At 42.2% G+C, this 22,385-nt stretch overlaps 1 protein-coding gene across 1 annotated transcript in view; it reads left to right on the forward strand.

The window, feature by feature from the left end:
• The window catches only part of sept12 (septin 12), a 100,997-nt gene that overhangs the window by 19,036 nt on the left and 59,576 nt on the right, over nt 1-22,385 (forward strand). The window contains exon 2 of the mRNA XM_034113620.1: nt 6,744-8,294. Within this exon, the coding sequence (XP_033969511.1) occupies nt 6,744-8,294 (1,551 nt within the window). The remainder of the gene's footprint in view (nt 1-6,743; nt 8,295-22,385) is intronic.

Raw genomic sequence — 22,385 nt, forward strand, 5'->3', positions numbered from 1 at the left:
TCAGGAGTTTGGAAGTATTATAAAATTGAAAGCGAAGGCAGTGTAACAGCCAGATGCAATGTTTGCAAGGCGGAGGTTCCGCGTGGTGGAAAGAACAGAGCTACGTTCAACACGACCAATCTAATACGCCACCTGAGAAACAAACACCAACAACAACACGACGAGTACACAGCGACCACTCAGGTAACGGCACTGAAACAACCGACACTTTCAGAGACTTTTAAAAGGAAAGAGAAACTGCCCCAGAACAGTGAAAAGGCCAAAAAAAGAACAGCCAAGATAGCTGAATTCATCGCGTTGGATGACCAGCCGTTATCTGTTACCTTTTTTTTCTCTTAATGCATTGCATAAAGATCGGATCGGGAAAAATCGGTATCGGCAGATTGTCAAAATCAAATGATCGGAATCGGATCGGGAGCAAAAAAAGGTGATCGGGACATCCCTAGTCAGCATGTCGTTGTGTCCCTGAGACACTTCACCCCAAATTGCTCCTGTGGGGATTGCCCACAGTATTGAGTATGTAAGTCGCTTTGGATAAAAGCGTCTAAAGGCCCCTACACACCAGGCAGTCACCAGAGAACTCGCCGACATCCGACACCGACAGATCCATCGACGAGTTCTCCTGCGTCTTGGCCGTGTGTACACCGCTTTACTTCAGCCGAGCACGTACGAACTGCGCATGCGTGAGTGGCAATAACTCTCCTTACCAGCAGGCGGCGGTAGTGTGTATTCGTCATTCAAAATAGGCAACAACCGGAAGACAGAGAAGAAGAACAGACTGATATAAACAAACAAATAGCATGTGCGTTCCATCGAAAACATGTTTTAGAATATAAAAATACATGAATGATGAAATGAGCACATAAAGTGCAGACATACTATAAAATCACAGTTAATAGACCTGCATCTGATGATCGCAGTGTTCTGGCGGGTGTGTAGTTTATTGAGTCAGCAATGTAATAATGGCCACTTCTTGCTAAATTTACGATGAGATGAAAAACCGGACTTGACCAAACAAATCACGGAGCTCTCAGCAGAGGACAGCCGGGGACGCTCCCGCCGATATCAGAGATGTCCCTGCTATGTGTGGGAGGTAAGAGAGGACATTTAAGGGCTATGTTTGATGTCTTTAAGCATCACCTGCTGGTGTTTAGCTGCTGTCTTGTGCCTTTTTAAATCGTTTGTTTACGTCCCTCACTTCCGTTTCGCTTCTCATTTGCTAGCTGAACAGCTGATCAGAGTGGTTTCTTGGCCCGATAGCTTGTGTCCGACACCCGGCCGATTCAACATGTTGAATCGGCCGGGTGTCGATCGTGAAAGGCCAAAAAGGCGTGTCACGGCCGAGGGTTCGGGACACACCAAATTGATTTTGGGCGACAAGGAACCCGTTTCCGCCCAACAACGCAAGGCGGCCGATATCGGCCTGGTGTGTAGGGGCCTTTACAAGTAAGATGTGAGTGTGTGTGTGTGTGACTGAGAGGTCATTGGTCTGGTCCTACAGAACAGAGACTGTGTTTGAGTTTTAATGACACGAGGAGTCCTGTAATTACACTTTAGCTCTTTAAGCTGAGCAGCATGGGTGCACACACTCACTTTCGCCTCATCTTAAGTGTGAAGGCCTTGCCATGTGTGTGTGTCGCTAAAATATAGGGTTTATCTTTGTGGCTCTGGCTTTTGGATCTCTTAGTTATGAGAACCTTATACTCATTAGCCGCTTTCACACCAAGTACTTAGCTGGTACTTGTCCCCGGTACTTGTTCCCCCGAACTCTTTAGTCCCTCAAACTGTCCTATAAAGGCCCGGACACACCGGGTCGATTTCGGCCGTCGATGAGCGCCCTACTCAGATTGGTGTGTCCAGCACCATCTTGTCTTTTCGGCCGTGCCGACACCTTCCGCTCCCGATTCAACATTGAATCGGGAGGCTGTCGGCAAAAGAAATCACTCTGATTGGCTGTTCAGTGCATGAGAAGCAAAACGGAAGCAAAACGGAAGTGAAGAAGGCACAGACGGCTATTATTTTTCATTTTCCAGTACCGCACTAAACATGTTTTCGATTATAAGTCGTTATGTGAAACAGTCTGTGAAACAGTCTGTGATGGACGAGAGTGCAACTGGAATGCACGCTATTTGTTGTTTGTATATATCGCAGTCTGTCTTCCGGTTGCCTCTTTTGAATTAAGAATACACACTACCGCCGCTTGCTGGTAAGGAGAGTTATTGCGACTCATGCATGCGCAGTGCGTACGTGCTACTTGGCCGTCGGCTGAAGTCTTTGCGGTGTGTTCCAGTGCGACTTTTTGGCCAAGACGCAGGAGACGTGAGGCAACACAACAATCGGGTCCGTCGGGACGTGTTCTTTGGTGCCAGTTTGGTGTGTCCGGGCCTTAAGATCGCCTTCTCACTGGAATGAGTCCCGAGAGAGGATTAGTCAAATGAAGTCGCATTTATCTGTGAGTGTGTGTGTGTGTGTGTGTGTGTGTGTGTGTGTGTGTGTGTGTGTGTGTGTGTGTGTGTGTGTGTGTGTGTGTGTGTGTGTGTGTGTGTGTGTGTGTGTGTGTGTGTGTGAGGGGGGGGTCAGTGGATCAGAGTGGCAGGTAACGCTCGCTGCCGTGATTAATCACCCGTCAAAATGCTTTTGACAAATGAAGCTGCCGGGTCGCGTCTTCCGAGTAAATCGCCAGAAGCACCGACACCTCCTCATCACTCCACCGCTCCCATCTTTTCTTTTGTGTTGCCGTAAGTTAGTCTCTCTCCGTTGGTGCGCTGGGCTAATGCGAGCAAATAAAATGGCGGCTTCACAAAACTTTTTGTTATTTACGGGGCGATATTGTGATATTGTTTTCCTTTCAGTAGTCAGTGTTGGAAGAAGTAATCATATCCTTCACTCAAGTAAAAGTACATTTTTGACCCGCTCTATCGAAATCAGTCGGAAGTCGCAACGGCTCATTTCAAAATAAACGTGGATTTGCGTAAAAAAATAGTTTTTCGGTGTTCAGGTGTTTTGTTTGATTTTAAATAAACAAAGTCTTGGCTTTCAGAATATGAAACTTTTATTTCCAAAATCACACGATAAATACATTTTTGAAGCTTGTAAAGGGAAGATGACAGCTCTCACTCGCACTCTGCTCTTCCCCCTCCCTCTCGCTGAAATTATGAATGTAAGGCGTATAGTAATCATAACACGGCAGGGTCCGTTACAGTTTGTTTTCATCTGATTTCAAATAAACAAAGTCTTGGCTTTCAGAATATTAAACTTGTTTCGGCAAATTCAGATGATAAATACAACTTTGAAGCTTGTAACGGCATAATTACAAGCGGAGAACGGAGTAACTTGACGTCACAGCAGGCATAACAACAGCCGGTGTTTCTCGTGAGTGCTTTGCAAAAATACACACACACACACACACACACACACACACACACACACACACACACACACACACACACACACACACACACACACACACACACACACACACACACACGTAAGCTTCCCACAGACCAGTAATCCAAGCGAAAATATCTTCCCTCCGTAGTATTTTGATCATTTGCTAATAATCAATCAGATCGATGGATTCCAGAGAAGAGGAAACTTTGAAGGCCTTTTTCTCAAAATGATGACTCGGTGACAGTCATTATATAATGTGACATATTTTGCTTAATATTTGGAGTACAAAAACAATCCTGATATCATTAGAAAGCTATGAATCTCCTCTTTCCAACAGTGTATACAACTCAAAATGTGTCTTTGGGTCAATGCGACTGATTTCGATAGAGCAAGTCACATATACTGTGATCTTAAAATACTCCACGACAAGTAAAAAGCCTGATTTAAAGGTTACTTTAACTATTTGCATGAAAATATATTTAAAGTACAAAAGTACTCATTCTGCACAATGACAAATTTCAGAATAATATAAAGTACAAAAGTATTGTCACGTACTTTAAGTATCAAAAGAAAAATTACTTGTTGTGCAGAAGGGATTATTTTTACAGTTTTTTATTATTATGGTTTTCATTTGATCCTGTTTCTTATATTTTAGTATTGTAGTTGGTCAATGTGGACCAAATGTAGATATGTGAAGTACTGTGTAGATTGGAGTACAGTACTATATTATACCATATTAGTGTATCATGTGTTTGTATATGTACAAAGTAACTATAACAATGAGTGTTAAAGTAATGTAGTGCAGTAAAAGTATGATATTTGCCTCTGAAATGTAGCAGAGTAGAAGTATAAAGTAGCATAAGATTAAAGTACTCCAGTAAAGTACAAATGTCCAAAAGAATACTGGAGTAAATATACTTTTTATATGTATTTTTGCTGCCCAAATGTGTGAATATTTGTATTTAAGAGTAAGTAAACACAGATAGATACGTAAATTAACCACATAGCAATCGGTCAGGCAAAAAATACAATAATATCACAAAAATCACACAATTTGTGAATATTAATAAATGTGGCACTTCAGAATCTAACGGACAAGTACTTGTCGGATTGAAGCATACAAAAGGTGACATAATGGCATATTATTTGACAAAATATCGGTATAGCAGCTGTGATGACTGGATGACGTCTCAGCTTTCACTTTGAACTATAATTATACATCCCTCCTCCTGAGACCCTCCCCCTGCTTCCTTCTCATGGTATTTCTCATCGCAGTGGTTGGTTTCTGTAACACTAAACCCCCTTGGATGCCCTGACTCCAGCACCGACCTGTATCCACCCTTTGTGCTTGGAGCTCGGAGGAAGTGTGTGTGTGTGTGTGTGTGTGTGTGTGTGTGTGTGTGTGTGTGTGTGTGTGTGTGTGTGTGTGTGTGTGTGTGTGTGTGTGTGTGTGTGTGTGTGTGTGTGTGTGTGTGTGTGTGTGTGTGTGTGTGTGTGTGTGTGTGTGTGTGTGTGTGTTCGACAAAGGAAGTGGACACTGTTCCCATACAAAGGCAAGTGGTTGAGATCAGGACCCAGAAACCAAAAGAGCGAGACAGATTTAATATGATCTCCTGAGCAGAGACACACACACACATACTGTAGAGGGCAAGTGTTCTAACACACAACATGCATTACACTCAGTCATTCCTGCCTTTACTCTCATAACTAGGGATGGGTATCGTTAGGATTTTATCGATACTGATGCCGATACCGATACTGCTTATCGATACCGGTATTTTTCTATACTCTTATCGATACTTTTCAATAATTTGGTGCTCAAAATTATAGGCATGATTACAAGATGTGAAGATTAAACAACAGTCATTTTATTGTAATTTATTTTTATTTAGTATTTCATGTAACTTTTTCAATGTCATACCAAGCAGGTATGAGTGTGTTTGACAGTGTGTCTCTGGAAGGGGGGGCGGTAATTAGGGGCAGTTCATAAATCCATGTAAACATGACCATTATTCAGTTAAAACGAGACGCTGCGTGCGCACCTCCTAAACCGGAAGACATAATTATCATCATGGCTACGTAAAGTGAAGTTGTTTTCTTGCTCTTTCCTGGCTGCTAGTTCAGTGAATTCTGGTCGTACAGTGATGAGACTTATACCAATGGAATCTGTGGAATCTCAGCTTTCATGTGATATGTCGTTTGTGCAGATAACATGACGTAGAAAAGATCGCTTTTGCCAGTTATGTGCTAAAGTAGCCGTTAGCCCCGTTAGCCCGTTTCGCTAAGTGTTGATTTTAGACTCTTGGTGTTGGACTTCTATTCCGTCTAGGTAAAATAGTTAATATCGTCTGTTAGCTGAGTTTCTTCCTGTTCAGTGGGTATGTATCATGAATAGGTTGTTAAATGTTAAGAAGCCTTGAGACGCTGTTTCTTGCAAGATGTTGCGGCCGTCTGCCCCCGGGAGTCTCACAATAATAAGAGCGCTGTTAGGAGTGATGACGAGTGGCATTCACAGTGGCCAATCAGAGTGGTACTCAAACCGGATATGTCACACGGGATGAGGGTTCCCAACCAACCAGAATTGTTTAAATTAAGGAAGTAGCGTAATTCATATACAGATAGCAGCACCGTTTGTCCAGCGGCTTAACGGTATACCGATACCGTCCAATCGGCTACCGGTACTGACTTAGTACCGGTTCTCGATACCCATCCCTACTCATAACTGTCATGAATGTTTAACACTTTAGATCTAATGGTTGTTAATGAAGTATAGCAGCTGGCAGCGCATACAAGCCGAAAGTTTCATTTTATTTATGATGGTTTATCATTTTGTCAGCTTAATTGTCATGTTGATGAAAGAGTTGTATTTAAAAGAAAATAGACGGATCAGACATTTTGGGCATAAAATGTATTGAGTCCATGTTGAAAGGTCACACTGCTGCACATGGAGATTGCTTGCAGGTAATCAAAGATTCTAGGGTTAGGGCAGGTCCACTGAACTAAGGGTTTAAAGGGGCCTTTTATGCTTTGGGGGTTTCCCCTCTCCTGTAGTGTGTTCTATAGGTGTTTGTGCATGTAAATGGTCTGCAAAGGCTAAAATCCCAGTGTTCCCTCCAGAGGGAGTTTCTCTCCCACACACTCCACCTGAGGTTATTTGCTTCCATTTGGTAAATTTGATGGCAGTCTTCATCACACCTTTTTTTAAACAAAGGCTGAAACAGGAATCTCTGAAGATGTTAAAATATGATGGATGATGAAGCATTTTATATGTCCATCACTTGTCTACTTGCTCTGGTCGGATACAGTACATTATCTTGTTATTAACAACTCATCTTCTTTCTTTCCCCCTGCAGCGCTAAAGAGATCCTTCGACATGGAAGATGTGGATGACATACCATCCTTCTCCCCAGCTTCTCCCATCTCCAACCCTGTGTCTCCATCTTCCTCTCACTTCTTCCTCCACCACAACAAGGCCAGTGAGGGGCGTGGAGGAGGGGGCCAGTCCCCTTCATTGGCCTTCAACAACAACAACAACTGCCTGGGCTCCACAGCCCACCACTCCCGCATCAGCCTGAGTTCCAGTCCCAGCCCGGTGCTCAAGTCCCGTAGTGTAGTCAACAGTATGTCCTTCAACCGAGGAACCACAAACAAGCCGGCCATCCACAACAACGGCTCCTCCGTGACTAGAGCTGCATCCTTTCAGAGCAGGTTGAACCCCAACGGGTACTCCATTCTGTCCGGGCCTGGCAGTGACAATGACAGCCTCCACAGCTCCACCTCCAGCCTGGAGTACTCTGGGGTTGGTGGAGGTGCCCTTCCTCTTACTAAACCAGGGTCATATCACAGCCCCCCGCCTCATGGGGAGTACCTCCGAACCCAGCTCGCACAACAGCACCGTGACGGAGGTGCCAACTTGGGAAGCCACCCCAACCTGAAGAACTTTCCCTCCCATGGAGGTGTCTTCCACCAGATGGAACAGGGGCCAAGGATGATGCTGGGAGCTCCAGAGCCTCGGGGGGTGAGCCATGGCTCCATGCCAAGCCTCAACCTCCACATTTGTGATGGAGGAGGAGGACTGGTGAGTATGCAAAGAAGCGTAGGTGGAGGCATGGTGTCTCCAGGGTTGAGGTATGCCAATGCCAACTGGAATGGCCGACTTCATAATGCCAGTTCCTTTGGGGAGGAGGTCTACTGTGGTCCAAAAAGTCCCTACCAGCAGCAAGGACCCCAGGTCCTGAGGTCCCCCCAGCCCAAGGCCAAGGAGGCTTCACGTCTCAACAAGTTTCCCTTGGATCTGGACAGCTTGGTTAACAGCTACTCAACAACTACTTACACTAAGTCTCCAGGAGGATCAATGAGCCCAAACCCCCCCAAGCCTCCACCAAGGAGCACAGGGAGCCTCCAACATTACACCAGCCCCCCATCCACCCCGGCCAGTCCCTCGGCCTCTCTGAGCAGCCTGGACAGTTCTTCTGACACTCCGTCCCTCCACCATCCCTTTTTGCCTCTCACACCACGTTCTCAAACCTTCTCCGAGGGTTTCATTCCTACTCCAGAGATAGGTTCCCCGGTGCCGCTTTCTCCAGGCTACAGCCCCAAGCTGGAGATTCTCTTACAACCCCAGGTTGTCCAGGTGGCTCCCAATGTGCCCAACCCTTCCAGCCCATCCCGCCCCAGAGCCGTTTGGTCTGTGGAGGAGGGCCCAGGTGATGCCAGAGATAGTGTTGGTTCAATCCTACAGAGGATCGCCTCCTTCTCCCAGAACATCACTACTGACACCACCCCGGCAGCTGTGACCCAGCCCCCCCCAGCCCAGAGCAATGGTGGGTTCTCATCTGAGTTTGGAAGTCCTGCTGAGACCACACTCATGCATCCATGGAAACAGGGGAAGAAGAATCTGAAAGGTAGGATGTTATTTTAAAGTCCTTCAACAGTTGCGTTTGCAGGAACAACACAATATTTCCCTAACCTTGGCTAAACTTAAACACCAACAGAACTCAGGATGCTGTTTCTGGCCTCTGGTGCCAACATCCTGAAGTTTGTACGGTAAAGAGTACTACAGTATATAGATGTTTTGAATTGAAACTGATATATATATATTATATTAATATATTACACACTGCACCTTTTTTGGTGCCTGGAAACTCTGAAAGATCCTTTAAAAGCTTGGGATAGCAAAACACTTGTAAACATACACTTGAATTTAAGTGTATCAGTGTACTGAAAACAATTTGAATTGTGTGTGTGTGTGTGTGTGTGTGTGTGTGTGTGTGTGTGTGTGTGTGTGTGTGTGTGTGTGTGTGTGTGTGTGTGTGTACACAAAGGTCTGTTTAACAAATGATGACAGGGAGCTTCTTTCTGTTTTCATGTCGGTGTAGGAAGACAAGTCAAGGTTAGCAGATGAGCTTGGCAGCCACACCCGCTGTAGTAGTTTCCTGTTGTATTGAGCCTCTTAACACACACACACACACACACCTACACTATTTTTCCTATTTTGATTTTGTTGGCCCTCATTCAGAAGTTATCCATGAACACAGTCACATGTTGCGTGTCTTTGTGTTGGCTGCTTGTCTGATATTTTAACAGGGGTTTCAAGCTATTTTTAGTCCACGTCCTGCTTCCTCTGATAACAAGTCAACTTTTCTGTGTCTCAGCAACACATTTACAAAAACCTATTTTTTTGAACACCTCTATATCAAGCAATAAAACCAAGACATTAGCAAAACAATTGTTCCCTATTCATTAGTTTATATGTTTTAATGGACAGATTATCGTTTGCATTGGCAGGTGAGATGGACATTCTAAAGATAGTTATATACTGTATATGTCAAACCCAACAGTAATACGAGGCAGTGTAATCTGAATGTATCCCACTTAACAGGAGAATGCTGTTAGTGTCCCATATAACATTACAGTTTTTTATTTGATGATTGAACAATTCAGATTTGTTGTTGTTGTAATATGTCAGTTAGATTGATTGATGCCCTATAAGACGCCTGGATGTTTTTTTTATTCGTTTATTTTTTTTAAAGGAACAATAAACAAGTGATTTTATACCTATATAACCTACAGGAAAGGGAAACCCCCCCCAAAAAGCATAAAAGGGCCCGTTTAAAGTATGAAGTTTAAATGTTTTGGCCAATTGTCTGAGGTGAAATCATACAGCTGTAAGATCAGCTTGATTAGAGTTCCCAGTCACACCCTGCCTGGATATAAACTCCAATCATTTACTCTTGGAATCTGTAGCTCGAGGAGGGGTCACACATTTCTACATATCGTTCAGAGTGGGGCTTCAGGCTGAGCTTTGTCAACAATTTCCTTAGAACATCCCCGCTGTCATCACTGTTCACGTTGTAATAAACATGTGCAGTAATGGGCGTTCACTGTGGAGTGGTTGTTTTGCTCTATTTAATGTTTTACTCGCATCATTTGTTTCCCATGGAAAGCTTGAAAACAAAAACGTGGCCCTGGGGCCCTTTCCTCTTCTCCCTTTCTCTGCTCTTAGAGAAATATACAGAGGAAAAGACAATTCTGACAGTGGAAGAAAGAAAGCAACACAGAAAAATTGTGGAAAGCCAACAAACAAAAAGACAGAAGCAGTTGGTCAAGATTGAACTCATGTTGAATAGTTCAGGAGCAGAAAATATTGTGTTATAACTATTTAGTAAAAAACACGCACATCTCAGAGTAAAAAAAGATAGGTTCTGGATCAAATAGAACATCAAATGAAAACTAGAGAATGCAATTCCTGAATAAATTGCTAGTGGGAATGCTTTATGCTGAAATGTAATGTGTAAGAAGAAAGTGAAGAATTTAGATTGAAATGATACATGAACACTGGAGGCTTGAATGTGTGATGAGAGAAGTAAAGAAAGTAAAAAGGCTTGGAAAAGCAGCAGAATATTTGAAATGCAAACTTTTGAACTAACTTGATGGCGAATGATCTGTCGCCATGCCAACGGCATTTGATGACATCCCATAATACGCTTAGATGCGTTGATGGCTGCATCATTACCAAACCTGTGAAGTTTTGGGCCATTTGGAGCATTTTACTGAAGTTATGAGAAAACCGTGTTTCATGGCGGGCATTGTGTTGCCATGGCAACAGCATGTCCCGTAGATGTCTTCACGGCTGGACTGTTAGCACACATGTGAAGTTTGAGCACTTTTTGAACATTTTCATAGGAGTTATAGCGACATCGTCTTTTATGGCGAGGGATGCGTTTCCATGGAAACGGCATATGGTGAGATCTCAGATTTGGCGTAGAGCTGTTGAGGCATGGACCGGTGATATACATGTGAAGATTGGGGGACGATCGGACCGTGTCCATTGGACTTACAGCGACATCGTGCTTCATGGCGAGTGGTCTGTCGCCATGGCAACGTCATTTGAAGACATTTGTGAGAGTTTGTGAGAGAGAGAGAGTGTGTGTGTGTGTGAGTATGAAATGAACAGTTAGAACTGACTGCTGTCAGTTGGAGTGATGACATCATCGTGTTCCATTACACAGGTGTTTATAGTTGAGCTAACGAGCTATGAAGAGATCAAAGGTTTGCATTGTTCTGAATGACAGATAAACCTCTTACATGTGAACGTTTTGTGGAAGAACGATAACAGATATCTGTGAAATTTCAAAACGTGAAGCATGTCAAGGAAGTTGAGTATCTGAAGTGTAATTTTTGTGTACTTTCGGGTTAATAATGTGGCCTTTTTGGCAGTTTAAGAAAGGTGTGCGGCTGCTGCTGTGAGGAAATATCTGCCTGAAATTACAATGGGCTTTAATGGAGACATGTTGAACGTTTTTGTCACTTCATGCCCTCAAGAGGCATTTTGTTTAATTATTTTTGCTTAATTATTTGTCATTTTTCAAGCTGCGAGATGTTTTCCTACGTTTATCATGAAAAATTATGTCTCAAGAATGTAGGGTTTGGGAATTATGGCAGTTTTAAAAAAAAATATGAAGGCACATTTCAAGATTTCTTACCCTCTAGCTGTGACATCACGCACTCTAGTTAATGTTCAAATCTGAAGTAAACCTCTTTAACAAGGTCTGAACAATGTTTAATATCTCTAAAAGTAAGAATCAGATTTAAAAGTTGTGTTACACGAATAATGTCGGAAAGATGTGTAACATTTTAAAGTTGGAATGAGGTTTCTGAGTGAAAGTATGAATGAACAGTTAGCAGTTGAAGTCGCATGAAGATTTGTTGAAGTCTGAAGAATTTCTCCATTGACTTCAATGGTTAAAAATTGGATGTATTATGGGATGTATCTCTGGAATTATGAAAGTTATGAATGATAAAAGTAATAGCAGTCGATTCCCGACCGAGCTGAACGTTTTGATGTTTGAACGGAGTTTCTGCGATGTTGAATGTGGGAGAAGAAGACGGACAAAATAATTGGACGGAATAATAAGCATAACACGTCCGTAGCATAACATATAGTTGGAATGTATCAGCATTCCCACTAAATTATGAAGAACTTAAACCAGATAAGAATACGTATGTCTAACAAATAATAATGGCTCTGAATGGATGTGAATGTCACATGTGCAGTTCTCCAGAATTTTCCTCAAACTCACATAATTTGTTCTCAGAGTCATAACTCACACTGATGTGAGCACAGACGTCACACACAGGCTGTAGCAATTAGTGAAACATACACATCGCTGCTTGGAAATCATCACAATGGCTTTCCCCTTTCCAACACACACACAGACACTTCAAACCAACTTTATTTTCATCTAGGTTTCCTTCCAATACAACCCACAGTTAGAAAGAGGAAACCCTGCAACATGCCTCTATTGGCCATTCTGAAGTACCATTAAAAGGCTTCATGTAGACTCAGGATTTCATTAATTAACGGATATAACATGTTTTTGGTTTTGTGGTTAAGACATGTTTTGTGTATTAGGAGATTTTAAACAGAATACAGGCAGTTTTTCTTGTATTTAGGAGCTGCTTATTTCTGCCAGACTGTGAATCCAAACAGACAGAAATACATTTTTTATAAATGAACACATGTGGAATACATTATGTTTGGTTGATTGGATGAATCTATTGACTACTAAGTTGACTACAAGGTGTTTTTATTGTCTTTTTATTTTGATAGAGAACATCTGTTTACACCTGCATGACAATTCAATGCTGTTGGGATTGACAGAAACACAGCGCACACCCTAACATACATTGCGGCTTTGCATTTGGGCTCGTTCACACACCTGGGCAGCACCAGGACTGGAGCTTGTTGGTGTGCAGATCCTTCTGTTGCCTGTTCTTAATCTTCTCAGTCGGTCATGAAAGCCGTAATCTAATGTGTTGTTTATCGCCATGAACTGAATAAAGTCCAGTATTGTTCACCCGTAGATTATCTCCCTGTTCATATCTCTCGCATCTCCTCCTCTCTGGGAAAGCATTCTTATCTCCCCTCCTCTCTCCACATCTCTTTGCTTCATCTCTTCTACATTCCTCTCTACCCCCCACATTTTTCTGCTGCATCCCCACCTCACCTGTACATTTATTTTATAGCCATGACTGCATCGACACACGGTCCAAACTTCATCGTCATGGTTTAGAAGAGGTTTTCGATCTTTCCTCTCTGCTCTTTGAATCAGTTTCTATTTTCTGGCCTGCTCTCTCTCTAAAGGCCCGGATACACCAAGCCGATTTCGGCCGTCGATAGATGTCTGGCCGTCGATGAGCGTCCTGTCGCCCTACTCAGATTGGTGTGTCTCGCCACGTCGTGTCTTTTCGGCCGTCCCGACACCTTCCGCCGCCGATTCAACATGTTGAATCGGTAGGCTGTATGTAAAAGGCCGTCGGCTAAAGAAATCACTCTGGTTGGCTGTTCAGCTTAGCGAATCAGTGCATGAGAAGCGAAACGGAAGTGAGGGACCCAAACAAATGTTTAAGAAGGCAAATCTGAGATTTCATTCACAGGGATGCAAACTCATCAGGTATGAAAAAGGTGACAAGGATCCGAGCCCCCCGACCCCACGGAATATCGGCTTTAAAATGAGGAATAACAGATGATTTTAGCAGTCAGAACAACTAAAGCAGTTAATAATAACAGAAACGCCAAAGAGTCACATCCAGGGGCGTCGCCTGGGCCTGAAAACATTCGGGGCTTAGCCCACAGTGGCGGCGGCACTAGTGGCATTTTTTACTGCAGCACACACACAGTACACCCGCGACTGTTACAATAAAGGCTCGATAATCAGCTCACGGCATATAGGCAGGGGTAAAGTGGTATTTTTTATGAGTGGGGGGCAGACCTCACCTCCTCTAGGGGGGTCCGGGGGGATGCTCCCCCGGGAAGATTTTTTTTTAAATATTGAAGTTAAAAGCATCAATCTGGTGCACTTTGAGAGCAAAATGAAGAGATCTATGGATACCTCTCTCAGCACCCATATGAAACAGAACTGTAAACAGATGTACTTTTTCTTTATGGATATTTTACTAATCACACCCCTTTTAAACTCTATTCTTGTTTTACTGCCATATAGTATTTCATAACTGTTTTTCCTTTATTCTCTTATTTTTTTTATAACTATAATGATCATATGAAGGTGTGCCGCGGAAATAATCTTTTGAATAATTTGTGACCAAACAGTTTGAGACCCACTGAGATAACTTAGACTAAAGTTAAGTATCTAAACACTCAGAGAGTCCTTTAGCTCACCTGAGTCTCTCAGTCTGAGAGGAGAGGACTCTCCTCCAGCTTGTTGTGGAACAAACAGCTCCTTATGTCCGTTAGTGCAGCTAGCTAACCAGATGCTAACAACAGGTCCCTGCTGGCAGCGGTCCCTCCCTCCCCCTCTCTCCCTCTCTCTCTCTCTATCACACTAAATGCGCTATTGCCACACACACACAGAGCCGAGCTTGAATGACACAAGCACACGTTTATTTCCATGCAACTCTCTGATTGGTCTGGTGTCATGCCTCTGTTGCATTCACTGAACACGGGAAATTACAGTGTTGCCGTCCTCTCTTGTGTCATGATGAGGTTCACGTAAAGCACGGTTAATGTATTATATTATTGAGGGAGAATTGTCCGGGGCTACAGAAAAAACATTCGGGGCTAAAGCCCCGGATGCCCAGGCCAGGCGACGCCACTGGTCACATCTAATAGAAATGTATAAAAGCATTTATTTTAATTGTGTAGCAGTCAGTTTATAATTTTGGCAGCACTGTTGAGCATTTAGAAAATGTATTTTCATGCCTCTGTGCAAGGCTTAGTCTTTCTATCTTTATAGCCATTGGTGTAAAGTAACTAAGTTCATAAACTCAAGTACTATACTTGGGAACAATTTTGAGATACTTGTACTTTATTTAAAGTGGACCTATCATGCTATATTTAAATGATATATTGTAGGGCCATACCTATATAAGGTATATGTATACGTTTCTGTTTTCAAAATACCAAACAGATCATGCATTTTAGCCATGCCTCATTTCGTTCTATTTGCTGTTCTCCAGCCCTGTTTTTGCACGGGGCTGATTCTGTGAGCTGCAGCTGACCACACTCCCTGCAGGAGAGGGGAGCGTTCTGATCAAGTCAGAAGAGGGGGAGAAAAATAGATCTCCGTCCTCCGTGTTTTATTATATTATTATAGGCCTATAGAGTCGTTATTCATTTGTTTTAAAGCTCAATAAATAACAAAGAAGACCTTTGACCGGCACTTTTCTAATTTTGTCCGGAAGATTTAAACTTTAACGGACATCTTGACCGGCGAAAGAAAACCTAACTGAAACTCTGCCGCACGGTCCCCTCGTTCCTTGGAAGAGGCGGAGAGGTGGGTGTTTGTCATCTGCTGGTGGACTAACCGGAGAGAATTACAGTGCTTGCCTCGACGGGCAGGGATTGCATTGAATTAAAGCAGCAGGAGCAAACGCTTGCCTCAGGGAGGGAGAAAAGGAGCCACAAACGACCTATTTTGGATTCAAAACGGTGAATTTCGCCGAAAGGTGACAAGTTTGCATCCCTGATTTAACTCCAGCTCTCGACACAGGTTCGGGAAAGCCCCATGAGCTTCTCGCTGTAGAGTGAAAATGGAACGCACACGCTATTTGTTTATATCACGCAGTCTATTCTTCTTCTCTCTGTGTATCACGCAAGCGGCAAACTCTGGGGAAGAGCCGGGACGCCAATACGGAAGTGCCACAAACTGCAGTTCATATATTGGCCGATAGGCGATGACTGCAGAAAGGAGCAATTTCCATAGACCCCAATGTTAAAATGCCCATTTTCACAGCAGAAAAAAAACGTTTCTAGCCCTGGCTCCAATACATTTTATTATGTATATAGTTAGATTCCACCTTCGTGATTATGAATCTGTGAGTGAATTGTTTTCTAACGCGACCCTTTTATTTATATTAGGTCTTAAAGTTTTTGCATAAATTAGGGCGTGGTCACATTGAGTGACAGCTCTGTCAGGTGACTGCTGCTGTTAGCTTTTTGTCTCTCTGCTAGCTGCTCCGTCCGTGAAGCTACAGGGACTCTGCCTGCTCAGTTCATCCAGGGAACACAACTTGATCCCGGCCGTGTTTGTTTGTTCTTCATGCTTATATATCGGACTATTGTGACTCGCTCTGCGGTTAAAACAGACGGTGCATGAATGCCGTTTTGCGGTAAGTGAAATTCGAGTACTTTATTTATGTGTTTATGATATGTAATGAATGTTAAGGCTTGGGTTTGCGTGTAAGCGAGTGGTAGCTATGCTCAAGTATGTAGACAAGCTAACGTCGAAGTAGTGTATGTGAAATCAACCTCACAATAAGATGTGTGTATATTACAATTATTAATGTCATATTTTCAAGATGATTACTTAGATATTACAATATGGTTGGTTGAGCTGGAGTTCATTATTGAGTTTACACGTTAACGTCACAGTCATCTGAAGAACGAACCCAAACGTTGTTGTTTTTATTAATTGCATTACCAAATTGGTATCAAATAAACAGTAACACAACAGCATTGGTAACACAACTTCCAAAGTTACAGTAAAATAAAAAGAACCCTGACTCGGACAATACACAATCCAACATGTTCAACAGAAGAGAATAAGTTATATTGTTTGTACACATGGTACTTTACATATATATCTGTTTGTTTAAAGTTTCCAGGTGATGCAGACAGGATGGACCAGAGAGTGAGAGACAGAACTGGACTCCTCACAGCAGTGAACTTCAGCACAGGTACAAATACTCTTTTTTCATACTGTACAAAGAATCAAGAAAGATATTGGTTTAAATAAATGAAGTATTGACTTTAATACACTGATATACATTCCATTAAACAATACTAAATACTAGATCACCTACACATCAGTGAAGTTGAGGGTTTTTTCCATGCAAAGGGTTACATTTAGATGTTAACAAGCAAGTCAGCTTTCTAATTTAAGGTATTGAAGGCAAAGCTATTAGTGAGAACTGCTACTATTTATCTCTCAATATTGTCTGTAAAAAACGTGGTAAAAGTTATGATTTCAGTGAGAGAACAGAGCAAGCTTCTACAGTTGCACTAAGTTTTGATAACAGTTCAATATTATTTTGATAATAAAATATATTTCAATGTTGATGAATTTCATACTGTTCATTCATAATCTGATTGTCTTTGTAGCTCACTGTTGAAATAAAATAAAACATTACAATTACAAAATAATTATATCTACAGCCCCTAAACACAAGCACACCTCTTTCATAAATAACACACTTGTTCTGCAATAATATGTTTTATGTTTCCTGTAATTTTTGTTAGGAAAGGACATGCCTGAAAGACACAACTCAGCATCTCCTCTTTCTCTGAGGGTCAAGAAGAACATCCAAGAGGAAAATTAAAAGCTGATGTTATGAGATTTTAAGACCAGTACAGGACATTCACTAAGAAACTACTTTTATTGTGAAGTCAGCTGATCGGATGCACCTATTTCCACATCTACACTCCATCAGCTGATTAATTCTATTTGCCTCACTTCATGAGCTTCACAACATGTACCTTGTACCGCAGAGTTTGCAACGCAAATAAATGGGGCCAATCTTCAGTCAGATGTGAATGTGTAATCTAACATTTTCAGTAAGAATAATGGACAAAAGAAGTGCAAATACAAATTCAATTTATTGAAATCTGAACCAAAAGTTAATCAAACATGTTTTAAATAAAAAAGCACATATGGACAGAAGGTGTAAACCTATTAAATGTATAAGTAAACACATTTAGTCAAATAAAGTGACAGACAAGGCCTGATCAGGTGGTATCAGCTATGCATGGGCTACTCCATCAGGTCTGATCCTCCTCACAGAGGAAAGACCCTCAGTCCTCTCCAAACCAACAGACTGGACGTCCATCACACGGAGGTTTCTCCCTGAAGTCTCTGCAGCTCTCTGGACACCACGCTGTCTCAATCCGTCCACACTGAATATGAGAGGGGAAAATGAAAATAATAAATGCTTTAGACAATAAGAAATATAAAGTTGACTGTTGAGTTGCTCAGTTTTTTTAGATTGTCAATACTATTACTGTATAACTAATATCCCAGGTTAAGAGGCACCTTCAAATAAAGATTGGTCTTTAAATACATTTTGTCTTTTGTATTGTTTGTCTAAAGTCAAGGATCTAGAACTGGTACTTATAGTTTTAATGATACAGTCTGGTTATAATGCTGTTTGGAGGAGGCCTCACAGGTAAGAGCACTAACTAGCTACCATCACATGCACCTTAGCTTAACTTAAATGTATTAAACGTATAATTAAGTGATAGCAAAATATAAATAACTAATGTCATGCAAACATATTAATATTTGCTTGATTCCAGTGTTGCATTTAGCACATTGCATACAAACGTTAAGGGATTTTAAGATTCTGAAGTATTATGCTAAAAACTCAATAACTTAGATTATTATTTATAGTTTTGCTGAATAGTCTCATGTCCGCTTACCTTAGAAACGTAAAATGTGACGGCAGTGTGCTGATGGGGAAGCATGTTAGCTTAGCTTCTTAGCTTGAGCTAGCTCTGTTACTTCCCAGCTGGAGGCAGAAGGTCCCGCCTCGGCTCCGCCTCTTTGCCCTTATTTGGAGCAGGCTGGAGCAGGCAGGAGTTAGACTCAGACGTCACTGTCGAGCCGTTAGTGGCCGACTCCGCCTACTAAGGGCTTCTCGGCAACTCTGCAGAATCCTATGGGTGACGTCACGGACCCTACGTCCATTTATATATACAGTCTATGGTATCACGCAGTCTGTCTTCCGGTTGTTGCCTCTTTTGAATGACGAATACACACTACCGCCACCTGCTGGTAAGGAGAGTTATTGCCACTCACGCATGAGCAGTTCGTACATGCTACTTGGCCGTCGGCTGAAGTATTTGCGGTGTGTTCCAGTGCGACTGTTGGCCAAGACGCAGGAGATGTGAGGCGAAACAACAGTCGGGTCCGTCGGGACGTGTTCTTTGGTGTCAGATTGGTGTGTAGGGGCCTTTAAGATATCATGCCCGGGCTTGTCTAAGCCTTCGTCCTGTTTCTCCTCACTTTATCTTCTCTGTGACAGAAAGAGTTTTTTGTGTGTTTGTAATGGGGAAAAGATTCTACCTCCTGTTTCCTCATCTCCTTTGATGACTCCTTACTCATCGCTCATCTGAAGCCTCCTCTCTCCTTGTCTCCATTGAATCCCTTCTCCCTCCTTGTCCTCTCTTAGTGTTCTACCCTCCAGTCTTGCTCTCTTACAGCTTTATTCACTGAAATGAGTTTCGTTTTAGTTCCGTGCTTGGGCTAATTTGGTTTGCAGTTGGTTCGACTTGTGAACCACTTAAGCACCCGTTTGTTTTCCCACCAACCAGAGCCCGGGCAGTAATTGACATTTTCAATTAATATTGAGAGTCAAGTCATTGGTTTTATTTAGTAAGTGGCGGTGTAAGAAGCCGGATTAATGTGTGGATAAGCGGAACTTAATTAAATCTTGGGGTGTATTTTTTTTTAAATTAATGACCGCCTCACTGCACACTATTCCCAGACTCAGTATCATTGATTTACGTACACGGTTAAAAACAAGTTTTGTGTAAAATGTTGACATTTATGGAGCGTAATCACAGAAATTAAGCAGTTCCAAAATCCTTGTATTTAGTTGCTGCTTACTGTGGATTCAAATACAGACAGCAATTAACTTTTGAGAAATTAACTCAACGACATATTTCAATGTGTGTACTCATTCTTCCATCAAACACGGCAAACAATACAAGCACCTTTAAAAAAAGGTTCACAATTGGGCATCGTCTACAAACAAAGTCTGAAACCTTGTTGGTGGAAAAGAGGTAACTGGGGATCTTGTCTTTAGATTACTAGCAGAGATCTTAGAGCAGGGGTGGGGAACCTCCGGCCCCCGGGCCGTATACGGCCCGCGAGACCATTTGGTACGGCCCTCGAGGTAATTTATAAACACACGCAAAAAATTAAAAAAATTAAGAAATCTAGACCGCAAAAAAATTAAACAAGCGAGTGCCTGTTTTTCCTGGGTCAGGGTCCTTGAACACAACACGAGCCTAACGTGTCATCACGTGGTCTATGTCCTGTCTGACAGGGGTGCAGTTCTGACGGAGAGCACCAGAACGCCGCTCCGGGCCGGGACTTCACAAATGTCAGTACCCATAAGGAGCCGTACACATGCCACAGTTTTTGTGTGGCTGTGTCTTTAGTTGTAAGCCCAGTGGCGATCTGTTCATCTGTCATACTGATCATACAGTCAATAACTTCTTTGTTATTAGCATCTGGCTAGCTAGCTATGCTAACGAATATAAGAAGCTTTTTCTCCAACCAGTGAGGTAAAACCACATCTTTATATGATCATTATAGTTATAAAAAAATAAGAGAATAAAGTAAACAGGTATAAAATACTATATGACAGTAAAAAAAAGTTATTAATAAACAAGAATACAGTTTGAAAGGGGAGTGATTTGTAAAATATCCATAAAGAAAATCTGCTTACAGTTCTGTTTCATATGGGTTTTGAGAGATGTATCCATAGATCTCCTAATGTTGCTCTCAAAGTGCACCAGATTGATGCTTTTAACTTCAACATTTAAAAACAAATCTTCCCAGGGGAGGTTAGGTCCCCCCCCACTTAAATCATGTTCACATGAATAAGAAACTAAACACATTTGCACATATCTTGTGTCCATATCTTTCTGTTTTGGTGGTCATGCCACAACCGTGCACGTGCATGCATGCGCGAGTCATGGTGAGATATCTGGATTAAGAGGTTGCTTTTTCTTTGCACAGCATGAAAGAAAGGCCAAATGAATGGGCTGTGATTTTAGTATTGTTAAGCAGAGGTCAATCATTTTTATAACTTTTTATCCTCGGAGGATGTTGAAAAAATTGAAATGGCCCTTGAGAGGAAAAAGGTCCCCCACCCCTGTCTTAGAGTGTTAGAGTATAGAGTACATCAGTCAAACAGTAAGGACCTATTGCAGGAGACTGAACCCCAGAAACAGAACATCAGCTGTCTGTGAACACCAGACCAAAACCACTCACAACAACCCGAGAGTCAGTGAGCGGTGGAAGAGATCAAGATGGAGTCAGCACTATCAGCCCTGATAAACACTCTGAAAGAGGAGTGATCCACTGACAGAAGGCTCATTCTCTTTTGATTTATTCCTTTTTCTTAAATCCACTTTATGAATCCACGACAGGAAGCAGAAGGAGAGTTTGTAAAGCACACTTTTATTGTGCTCGTCCTTAAGGTCAGGAGCGATACAGGACATAGGAATAGATGAAAGAAACGGCCAATCAGATGTTGTCGAAGGGGAACCTCCTCTCTGCTGCTGTTTGTTGCTGTTTCAGCCCCGTGGTTTGTCCTTCCCATCAGCTCAAATCAGACCCCCATTTCCTGGCCAGTTGTTTGGTTCAAGGCCCTGAAATGTGTTTCCTGCACCAAATAAGATTAGCTCACCCTGTCTGTGGAGGCTTTTGTTATGAACACCCACACACACACACGCACAAACTCACACACTCCACACACATAGAAAGTAATGAAGACACTGAGAAGCAAACATGAAAAGACTTCAATGACTGATTCAAACCAAAAACTAGTTTAAAGTAGTGAGGGTCAAAACGAGTCAAAATGACCTCACTTTTTAACCATGTCCTCAAAAGGACTCACACACGTTAAATCTTTCCATAATGGTAACTTCCACTTTAAATACAGGGATAGACAGTTTTAAAAAGGACAAGCAATCAGGAGGGATGACTGAGTGAGGCTCGTGGTTCAAAGGTGTGAGAGGCAGAGAGAGATAAAGGTAAAACTGAGTGCACAGTCACTCAAAAGCTCCGTAAATCAACTGATGCTGGATAAAAGGCTTGTAGAACTTCTGGAAAACACTGCTGAGTCACAAAGGTCTCTGAGCATGTGTCATGGTAGTATAACAGTCATCAATTTTGAGGGATATAGAGTGGTGCAGGGATGATTCCCATAACAAGGAAATGAGTTGGCATATTAACACTTCTGGTTCCCTTGTTTACAAGTGAATGGTTTTTTGAATGAGTTATTGGGTTAGAAGTCTGGAAAAAGATCTTTGGTTTAAACAAGCTGAAGAAATTTGAACTTTTTTCATCTACAACATAAAATACATCAGTAAATACCCCACAGGTAAATGTCTGAAGCTTCTCTGTGTCTCAAAAATGGCAGCTGGCTAAATGAGACTATTAAGAGTCATCACGCCGAACATTAGCCGCTAGGGGTGTAACGGTATCCGTATTCGTCCCGTACCGTCACGGTTCGGTGCATGCAGTCACAAGACGAATACGCCTTTTTTTTACAAATGTCTGTCATTCAGGGCAGTATCCACTACACTATAGATAATCCAGGGGGCGGTATTGCGCCTAAAAGCTGTTTGCCAGCCGCCCTTAAACAACAAATGAAGAAGAAGAAGAAAACACAACAAAACGAACAAAATACAAGAAGAAGAAAAGTTAGTATGGCGAGTTCAGATAACACACAGGAGCTAGAAG

This window comes from Trematomus bernacchii, unplaced genomic scaffold (assembly GCF_902827165.1).
Source record: "Trematomus bernacchii unplaced genomic scaffold, fTreBer1.1, whole genome shotgun sequence".
In the NCBI taxonomy this organism is placed as follows: Eukaryota; Metazoa; Chordata; class Actinopteri; order Perciformes; family Nototheniidae; genus Trematomus; species Trematomus bernacchii.